Source organism: Podarcis erhardii (assembly GCF_964252035.2).
Source record: "Podarcis erhardii genome assembly, chromosome: 11".
Taxonomy (NCBI): domain Eukaryota; kingdom Metazoa; phylum Chordata; class Lepidosauria; order Squamata; family Lacertidae; genus Podarcis; species Podarcis erhardii.
Window position 1 is genome coordinate 29,373,190 of NC_138501.1, and position 11,209 is coordinate 29,384,398.

At 42.9% G+C, this 11,209-nt stretch overlaps 1 protein-coding gene across 1 annotated transcript in view; it reads right to left on the minus strand.

Annotated features, from left to right (window-relative positions):
- The window catches only part of ATG10 (autophagy related 10), a gene marked incomplete at its 3' end in the record, with an annotated part of 92,757 nt that extends 87,654 nt beyond the window's left edge, over nucleotides 1-5,103 (minus strand). Inside the window, exons 1-2 of the mRNA XM_081880673.1 lie at nucleotides 4,891-5,103; nucleotides 1,003-1,125 (exon numbers count right to left, since the gene is read on the minus strand). Coding sequence (XP_081736799.1) covers nucleotides 1,003-1,125; nucleotides 4,891-5,088 — 321 coding nt within the window. The 5' untranslated portion in view covers nucleotides 5,089-5,103. The remainder of the gene's footprint in view (nucleotides 1-1,002; nucleotides 1,126-4,890) is intronic.
- Nucleotides 5,104-11,209: the final 6,106 nt, after the last annotated feature.

An 11,209-nucleotide genomic window follows, 5' to 3' on the forward strand; every position in this document is an offset into this window, starting at 1 on the left:
ATCACCTGCTTGATCTCAATAGGCAGGGAATTCCAAAGTGCTGTTGCTGTCACACTAAACAATTGAGTTCTTACAAATGTGCAACGGATATTATGTGGCACCTGTAGTAGTGCCAATTCCACCAATCAAAATGGTTGAGTGGGCACATATGGGATAAGGTGATCTCATAGGTAATCTCAACCTGCTCAACATGATACGTTACCGAGTTGTTGTAAAGACAAAATTGGATGGGGAGAGGGAGACACAACCATATACAATACCCTGACTACATTTGAGGAAGGAAAGGAGTAAAATAAATTAGTAGAACAATCGACTATAGCACTGAAATTTTGCAATCAAGATCCGATTCGCTATGAAACAAAACCCTCACATACAACAATCACTTAGCCTTGACATTTAACTCCCAAACTTGACTATTTTTACCACAAAATATTACTTATGTGACATATATTTTTCTAAGATACTTTTAAATGCCAGTTGTGAACACAAAAGCGTGTGTGTGTGTATGTGTATTGGTAACTTTTGTAAATATTTCCAAAACTATACAATATTTCTGATAATTCCATGTTTTAAAAGCACCTGAAAAAATATTTAAACACAATGAATCCCCAAACTACTTTTCGATTTGAAGGAACCATAGTGTAGAAAAGGTAACAAAGTAAAACAGAAGTACAGTTTCATTAATTATTATCAAATTTCTATTCTGCCCTTCATCCAAAGATCACAAGGTAGTTTGCAATATAAAAACACAAAAATACGTAACATAGCAACAAACCAAAACAGTAACCACCATCCACCATCCAGTTTAAAAGGTCACAGATTGTTTAATTGGCCAAAAGAAAGGCCTGGAAGAAAATGAATCTTTTTGCCTGACATTTAAAGATATGCAATGAAGGCACCAGGCAAACCTTCCTGGACATTAAAAAATATCCCTGGCCTATACAATTTGAGGCAAAACTAGCAACACAGTGTTTCGGCTAGAGATTAAAATCTGGCACATACCTTTACAATTCTCCACTGCCAATTGTCTCCTACTTGTTGAGAGTGTTTGATAAATTCTGCACAATATTGCTTGAATTTATTCTCTTCCAGAAAGAAATCTTCACCACACAAGTTAAGTGACATCTATTTAAAAAAACCGAAGTGTTAGTATTGACAGATATAGTTAACTCTAAATAGAATATATAGCTCACCCAAAGGAACACGAAGCAATACAAGAGATCAACAAACAATAGGAATTGGGCTACTGCCCAATCCCTTGCTTTCAGATGAACTTTCTACTTATAGACAATGATTTCATGTCATTACTTGATGGTATAATATTTCTATAGCAACTTATTCCCTGGACAGTTTGATGGGCTATTAAGCTAATGCAGGAATTTCAAACCTACAACCCTTCAGATGTTGCTGGACTCCAACTGCCATCAGCCTAAACCAACATAATCAGTGGTTGGTAGCTATAATCTAATAACATCTGGAAAGCTAAAGACTTCCCATCCCTGAGCTAATGATTCCTGAATTCCAGGGGGTTGACCTAGATGACCTTCAGGGTCCCTTCTAACTCTACAATTCTACAATTCTAGTATACTTTTCCAAAGGGAGAAGCCTCTCCAGAATGGGTACTGTTTTTTACACTTCAACCTGTAATGCATTCTGTCAGCCAATATGCTTCAATAAAATGAGCAGAGCTTGGACAAGCAGACCACTTTCAAGGATTGAAATGCTGATATAGGTGAACATTCTGCCATTTGTATCTCTCATTATTGACAGTATGAGTAGGATCAAATATCACCACCACTCTGGATTACAAGGAACTGGGAAGTTTCCAAGTTTGGGGAAAATGTCAGTAATTACTACATCTCCCGATGCAGTTATCAGATGTGAAATTGTAATCAACACAGTGCAGGTAAAAATACTGTAGTCTTCACACACACTTTAAATAGAACCACCTGTTTTTAGCAAATGAGCAGATGTAGGCATAACAGAGAAACTGAAAATTATAATGCAGTATTGCTTCTTTCCTCATACTTGTACAATAAAATCATTATAAGAGGAAATAATTGGCCAGTTTTTTTATTAAATGCACATATAAGAAGCTTACTAAATTCTGAAGCACCCATGAGAATTTAGTCTGCTCTTATACCTTGTAACATTACCAATCTTCCTTTATGTTTGGTTTTCAGAATTAAGGATCCTATAGCAGTGCTGCACAACTTGTCTCTGATGTTGAATGAAGCCCATCAGACACGTGTAGTATTTTACCAAACACTTGGTAGATGTTTCTAGTCTAATACCTTTCTAGTCTAATACCTTTTAGACTTAAAAATTGAGAGAGTGGGGAGGGGAGAGATAGAGTGCCTGAAAATCCAAAATACATTATTGTTTTCAGATTCATCTTGGTGTAATATGCAAGCTTTAACTGATGCGTTTAAAGTACAGACAACCCCCATTTACACATGTTCAATATGTGTGTGACTGCACATAAACACATCACATCAAACCTGGAAATGATCACAAAACATCACAAAAGTCTCAATGTATCCTGCCTAAGTGAGACTTTCAAAGGCTTCCCCCAGAAACACATAACATTGTTTCCTTTATCTTCATTGTTCAGATGTCAGTGTCATTGCTTTTGTAGCAAAAACACCAGCACCCACATACAAGAGGGACAGAGGTATCCTCAAATTTCCTAAATACAGTACAAAAAAAACCTTTTTAAAAAAAAGCCGAAAGAAACTCCAAAAGCAGTGAGGACTAGGAATACTCAGAAGCTGCAGTGCTGAAAGATGAGGTGGAAACAGAAGATCAGCTAGGAAGGGGAATGGAATAGATATGATCACAGAGTTTAGGGAAGTTTTTAATGTCTGATGTTTTATCGCTTTACAGTCATACCTTGGGTTAAATATGCTTCAGACTGAGCATTTTCAGGTTGCATTCCGCGGCGACCCAGAAGTAACGGAATGAGTTACTTCCGGGTTTCGCAGACGCTCAAAGTGATGTCACGCGCATGGGCAGAAGCGGCGAATCGCAACCCGTGCAGACGCGGGTTGCGTTCTGCTCAGGATGCGAACGGGGCTCCGGAACGGATCCCGTTCACATCCAGAGGTACCACCGTATTATTATTATTATTATCATCATCATCATCATCATCATCATCATCATTAATTCTGTTGGGAGCCGCCCAGAGTGGCTGGGGAAAACCAGCCAGATAGGTGGGGTATAAATTTTATTATTATTATTATTATTATTATTATTAGGAAATTTACAGCATAAAAATACAAAATGAGAACACAAGATACACACCAAAAAACAAACTGATAATGCCCTTCTCACGAACACATTTAAAAGGCCATAAGTTGCTCAATCAGCCAAAGGCCTTGTTAGAATCAAAGAATTTTAGGGTTGGAAAGGACCCCGAGGGTCATCTCATATAGCATTTTCACCTGGCACCTAAGTTACAGTATCATGGAAGAGGGCATGGTTGACTGAATGGAACAGTGAGCAGGAGCATTAAGCACTGGAACCTCTCATTGTAGATCCCGCCTGTGCCTCTGAACACCAATTGCTGCAGAATAACAAGCTGCATCCCCCTTCATAGGCTCCTGATTGGTTACTGTAAGAAACAGGATGCTGGACTAGATGAACCATTGATCTGAGCCAGCAGGGTTCCTCCTTATGCACACACCAGAGAACACTGACCGGGGATATTTAGTACATCTCCAGCTGGCTCTAAGTTTCGGAAAGCACAGGTGTCCTTTGCTGCGTTTACAAACCTCTCCGCTCCCTATGTTTCAGTCGCTGCTTATTTCCAACCACCCAACAGGGCTGCTGTGGTGACCTTTCCACAGCTCACATTTCCCTCATCTGGCAGAGCCAGGAGCAACAGGGAGGCTGTAGGGCATCTGAATGAAAACGTGCCTTCAGGCTGTGCCAAGGCACAGTTTGCCATTCGAATTGCAAGCCTGTTTCTCCTTCCTAGGTAAAGGTAAAGGGACCCCTGACCATTTGGTCCAGTCGTGACCGACTCTGGGGTTGCGGCGCTCATCTCACTTTATTGGACGAGGGAGCCGGCGTACAGCTTCCGGGTCATGTGGCCAGCATGACTAAGCCGCTTCTGACGAACCAGAGCAGCGCACGGAAACGCCGTTTACCTTCCCGCCAGAGCAGTACCTATTTATCTACTTGCACTTTTTGACGTGCTTTCGAACTGCTAGGTTGGCAGGAGCAGGGACCGAGCAATGGGAGCTCACCCCGTCACGGGGATTTGAACCGCCGACTTTCTGATCAGCAAGTCCTAGGCTCTGTGGTTTAACCCACAGCGCCACCCGTGTCCTTCCTCCTTGCCTGTAAAACCACTCCTGCTTTCGGCATGTCTGTATGAACAAGAAGAGATCTGTGTACTGTGGGGTGGGAATTCCCCTGAAAAACATGCAGTAAGGAACCACCACAATTTCCCCCCCACACACAATTCCCCCCCCCCCTCGTTTAATTTCACTGCACACAGGTGGTGCAGTGACAATAAAGGTTTATTTTATTATTACACACACACACCCCTATGGCATTCCTGTTTACGGTTGGGGGGACGGAGGAGAGAAACTGAGCATACACTGAGGGGGCTGTGGGAAGGCAAGAGGGCGGCCCAAGGAACGGGCCACGGCAATGGCAGTTTCAAACGGAGGCCGGTGACCAGGGCGGGAGTTTCCAAACCGCGCCTCTGAGGCAAAGTTGGCTAACAAAGAGCGACGGGAAGCCCCTCGGGGGAAAAACAGGCTCGGGAGACCAGCCTCCGCGCCTCCTGCCAGGCTGGGGCTGCCGGCGGCACCCGAGCGCCCTGCGACCGCCTCTTCCTTTCCATCCTCCCTCATCGCCTCGGCTCCCCCCTTCGCTCACCTTCTCCGCCTCCCGCCAATTTCTGACGGATGCGCACAAGGCTCCGTCTCTTCCTTTCTTGTGGGAGGAGCTCGGGGGAGGGGAGAGAGCGCGCGCCAGGGCGCAAGCGCAGAAGCACCCGCGCGGTTTCCTTTCCCCTGTCTCTCTCTGCTCTCGGGCTCCGGGAAGAGCCTCGGGACCCGCACCTCGAAAGCGCATGTGCTAGTCCGACGCATGCGCGTCTGTAATCGGGGGGGGGGCGGTTAAGAGGGCAGAGGGAAAGTGTTGTGTTGGGAAAGGGTGTTGCGCGTTGTTTCAGGGTTGGCAGCGTTTAACGTGAAGGTCCTCCCAAGTGCACCTTTTTCCCTTTAAAAAAAAAAAAAAAGTGTGTTGCTAACCACGAGGCAGCTAGAATTGTTCCCGCTGGATTTCCGCGTTTGCAAAGCGGCAATACTTTTCCTCCCCAAAATTCCTACCTTCTATTGGAGCAAATAAGGGTTCACAGTACACAACCTGCTGCTCCTCTCCTAGCAGCCTGCAAAAAATGAGCGCTGGCTAACTTCACCAAAGCGATGAGGCGAGATAAAGTTCTGGGAGTTGGCGGGAACGTTGCCAGTCCCTGCAGTTTGTTGCTCTGACTCATCTCATCCAGAATTGTAAAATGTTTTGCTGAAATCTTTTACTCTTGGTGAGAACTTGGCAGAAGGCAGCCTTCCTCGTTCCAATAACCTTGAAGCGAGGTAACTTTCTGGGGGCCATGAGGCAGAGCGAAGTAGAGCCCTAAAAGAGCACAAAAATACTGCACAAATTGTGCAAAAATAGCACATAGCAATCCCACAAGCCTTTGCACTGACCTTTGAGGCCTGGGGAGAGTTGGAGTTGGAGCAAGCAAGCTTGGAGAGAGCAACTGTGGTGGAACTTGGGGGGTTCCCCCCCCCCCCGCCCAGGGGTTTCCAAAGGGAGAGTGTTTGCAGGCTTTTTCAATGGTGTTCCCAATAGAAACGACTTCACTTAAATGTGTGGTGCCTCAGAATGTAACCCCCATGTAAACAGGGAGTTGTTTGTACTTCAGAGGGGAACCAATCTTGCACATAGTTTTTTTACATAGGATAGATAGGAAAGAAGCTCTGGTCCATTCAAAGGGGAAATTATTTCAATTCAGTTTAAAGACCACTTATACCATTTTAAAGACTGTTTAAAGACCCCTTATACCATTTTAACAGTTGTGACTTCCTCCAAATAGTAATGGGAACTGGTTTGTTACAGATGCTTGGAATTGTAGGTCTCTTAACAACTCTCAACTGTAGTTTTTAATGGGTGTTCCTAGAATTGGGGGGGGGGGAGAGATGACTATTAAAGTGGTATAAGAGTGCTTTAAATGATTGGTGTGGCTGTGACATTCCATTTGCTACCCCTTCTATTAAAAATAATTATACAAAACTACAAAACAGAATATTTAACCCTTTCTTCACCATTTGTTAAAATAATTATTGGTTATATAATTGTATACTGAATGGAGATGGAAATTCAAACACTATCATGTGAAATAAATATAAGGAGACAAAGATGAAAAATGCTGTTACAAGCTACCTTACAAATAGTACCTGTTGTTGGAATTAATTAATTTCTTATGTGTTGAGTAGGCCAGTATTGTACAAAGGACACACAAGGAAAACATTTCAAATATATGGGAAAATAGTGTTAAGGGACTGATTCAGACGGAGAAACAGAGCTGCATGTCATCAGCATACTGATGGTACTGTGCTTGAAATCCCCAGGTGACAGCTCTCAATACTTTAATACAGATGTTGAATAGCAGAAATAACTGAAAAGACTCTTGCAGGACCCCACAGCTCAAAAGCCACAGATCTAAGCAACAGTTGCCTAGTATTACTTTCTGGTACCAACCATGCAAATAGGAGTGACACCACCAGCTCCAACCACACTGACTGAGTCCAGAAGGACATCCTGGTCAATGATGCTGAAAACTACTGAGATGCCGAGAAGAACCAACATGGCCACACTCCCTCTTGTCTCTCCCAATAAAAGTCATCTATCAGAATAACCAAAGATGTTTTGATGCTAAAACCAGAGTGTGTAGACAATCTGCTTCCCTTCTGCCGCTTACTGGCCACACACACACACACACACACACACAATCATGTTGCTCAGGAAGGGAGTATTGGAGACTAGGTGGTAGTTTTCTAAAACCTCTAGATCCAAGGAGGATCTTCAGGAAGGTTTGCACCACTGCCTCTTTCAAGGTGCTGGACATAATCCCTCCCACAGTGGGGCATTTTGAAGAAGATTTTTGTTAACAATGACCGACAAGCACAGCTAAATTTAGTGACATATTCAAGCCAAAAAGGGAGTAAATTTAACATGATCCAAGAGGTTGTTGATCATCAGGCTTCATAACATTTGTTATAAGCATTCCTAGTGACCTCTCTAAGACCAACTCCATTACAGTGGATATCACAAGTTGCTGACTATGTAATTATACCCAGAATGTTTTATCTGTTTGATACTTTACTATGCTGCAGTTATACTTCACCCAAAGTACAAACTAAAGAAACAATCTGTCTTCAGCTTTTAAAGCCAACTCTGCCATTGCTTGCCATGTGGTACTGTCAAATAAATGATGTAGAGTTGGCTAAATTCCTCTGCATCACTGACTTTGTCTGGATATATGATTTGTTCCTAAATATTAGCCGTTTCATTTTTCACTTCTTGCCAGCTCTGTAAAGAAAGATAGAGCTGACTTTTTCAACCCACTTTAATTAGACACACACACTGATATTTAAGTGAAATGCTTAGCCAAAATCCAGCTGTTGTCAATCCCATCAACACCATGTGATAAAAGCACTCTTAGACCACTTTAACAGTCATAGCTTCCCCTCAATAATCCTGGAAACTGTAATTTGTTGAGGATGATGAAAATTGTAGCTATGTGAAGGGTCTCCTAACAACTTTCAGCACCCATAACAAACTACAATTTCCAAGATTCTTGGTGGAGCCATGACAGTTAAACTGGTATAACAGTACTTAAAACGTGATGTGGGTGAGACCCCCCTCCAAATGAAACTTGAAATAAAAATGTTTTCTCCACATGGTTCACATTCATCTTCGTGGAATTTTACCTACATTACCTGTTGTTGTTTTCCAATACTGTAGTTAAATAGGTCATAATTTTTAGTGTACTTTTTATGAAAACCACATTGAGATCGCTTGCTGGGGTACAAAATACAAATTTCCTAAATTAAAAAAACGCACATACAGTAATCTGAATGAATGTTTTATTCCTTGTCTACAACTCATGCGGAAATGACTGAAATCCTCAATAATTGTTAATGGAATCCTCAATGATAATTATTCAATAAATCAGTACTGAAAACTTGAGCATACTATTTTACAGTTGTTTGTGTGAAGATCTGATAATCTTCCTAGAGAAAAGGTATAACAGGACCAATTTACCATTCACAGTGTAGCCTTATTGGAGTTCACTATTTGGGTCTGCGTTGCTCCGGGACAGGAGGAAGGAAGTCAAATGACACCGAGGTTGGTTCAAAGAAAGAGTTTATTCTGCTCTCCGGATAGCAGAAGGCACTTGCTTGGTCAGTCCATAGCAAGTCCAAAGAAATCAGAGATTACATGCAGTATATATATCCTCCAGGCACTCTCTCCCTCCTTCCCCAGGAATCCAACCACATCAGCCTATGTACGCAGGTTGACATCACATATGTTCTTGCTCTGGTATTCTTAACCATAAAAGGGTATTCCTTCCTGTACTTCTGACCATAAAAGGATCTTCCTCTTCCTACTCTTATCTTGGAGGAAGAGGTCGTCATCTCCGAGAACACGCTTTGGCGTTGTTCCCGGACTTAGGTCTGTGCGTCTTTTGTGGTCAGCACATAAGATAAGGCACAGACGTGTCTTCTCTGTTCTACTGGTGCAGTCAGGGTCATCCCTGCCGTCACAAACTGATAAAGGAGAGGGCTCTGAGCACAGCTGGGTTTTTGTTTATACATTGACTCAAAGCTCAAGTTAATGGATTTTAGCTAAGGAAAAATAGGGATTTTGGTGCAGTTTCAAACTGCCTGCACAGTCAGTTTTGGGTTTGGGAAACCCATTCCTTCAACAATTTGTCTAACACAGGGGTTGGCAACCTGTGGCCCATGGGCCGCAAGCGATCCACGGGGGCAGTTTAACCGGCCTCCCCTGAAGCGAGCCGCCTGCTCAGTGAGTCCCCGCACACTGCACTAAACCAGTGCGGCGCGGGGATTTGCTTCCGTGGCGCTGGAAATCACGTGTGTGCATGCGCAGGCACTGGAAATCATGTCTGCACATGCACAGACATCAGAAATCGCATCTACGCATCCCCAGACCCTGGAAATCACGCCGCAGAACTTGACCAGCCCAGGCAGGTAAAACCTTGCCAACGCCTGGTCTAACAGTACTTATAGTGAGGTGTACATTCAGTGAGTAGGCAGCATCTATTTAAGAGGGAAAGTCTGTATACAAAGCATTGAGGATATTTAGAGTGGTCCTTGATCCTCTCCTACACCTGGAGTCAAATGTCTTTTTTATTGTTTTGACGTCCTTTTACTGAGCAGAGGGAAACCAGTGAGTCAACAACTTTAAGGCAATTTCTGTTGGAAAAAGACAGGAGATTTGTGCTGTGTCTGCTGAGCAGAGGCAAGCAGATACATACACATGAAATGTGTTGGTTCAAGGGGAAAAATAGGTATAAAAGGAGAATTCCTGGATGCCAAGATCCAAGTTTGGGGCAAGCACTTAGTGAGAGAAATCCAGCAGAGATTTAAAATCACAAAATATGCAGCAAAGTAAAGCATGGAAATATCAACAGTAAAAGCTAAAAATGTGCCCTTTAAAATGATTTCCAAAATGTCCTCTTAAAATGTTTCTTTCCAAAGTTTCCACTTCCCCTAGCATAGAAAAAGACCACATTTGTTAAGTTAAAAATGGTTTACTAACAAACTCTCTAAAGATCAGATTCATGTGCTTTTCCATACAGCATTCAGAAAAGCTTGCAAATGCAGTAAAACTTGGCTCAGTTGCAGTGGTGAAATTTTCTAAATTATTGGTATAGGAACTCAAGCGTAGCTTGTGAGAGCCATGTGGCTAAGCTGGTTGTTCTTCACACACTGAGCTTCTCAGGTCAACTGAAGAGAAAACAAAGGCATCATGTCCTATTGCCTTCCAATGTGAGAGGTAGTGTGGAAGGACAGCTTACATTATAGTTTTAACCCCTTTTATGTGTTAATTAGACCTAAGCATGTTGGTTATATGGGGCTGCTTATCTCACAAAATGTTGGTCACAGGGCAGCAGAACCACCATGCCCAAAGCCTCAAAATTACTCATCTCAGCCATGATGAAAAACTCTGGCCAAATTAAAATGAGCCCACTTTATTTCTTTCTAGAAAAAGGGAGCCATTTTCATAACGGAATGGCATAGCTATAATCACATCAGTCTTGTAAATGTGCTGTATAGTTTTATTTTATTTTTAGTCTTCCACTTGGAAAGACTAAAGTAAGTAATTATGATTTCATACAAAATATAAGCGGAGATAATGACTTGCCCAAGGTCATCCTACAAGTCCCTAACTAAATAGAGATCTGAGCATCCACAGCCCTGTGAAATAGGTTACTGTTTAGTCTCTGCATATGGGGAGTGACAGAGAGAGAAAGAGAGAGAGAGCATAGTTAACAGGAAGTAGCTTGCTGAAGACCATCTCCAATAGCAAAGTCTGTCAAGATGCAATCCTATACTGAAGATTGATGGCTGAGGGTCTGTTAGATTACAGCATCACAGGACAAGCGAATGAAGCAGAGCAAGCTTCCACTAGAGTCAAATTTCATCCTCCAAGAGGGAGGGGAACTGGAGCCTCTCCCCTCCAAAGGAAGGATGCTTAGATATGAGGATGCTTAGATACTGACTGATCACTCAGGTGACACCGCTTCCTCTTCCCCCTGTTCCCTCACTTAGAAATATCTACTGTGTATCCAGCTTTGGAGACTACTAACCGCTGATTGCTGTTTACTGCTTGCTCTCTCTGTATGTCTCTCTTTGCTTTCCACAAGCCACCTTCCGAAGCTGCAGGATAAAGTCCACCTAGTAGCACACAGCCACACATTAGGCTAGCACTGCACGATGCCCATTCCAATCCAAGGTCCTGGATGCCACAGCTGGTACCCTTGCCCTATGGCACTCAATGATCACAGAGTGTGGCTGGACTTGCATGCACCAGAGGAAGCTCTGCTGCCTGCATGGTACCACTTGGGTCCATAATTGCCCAAAGAGCATGTGCCCCTGCCTCA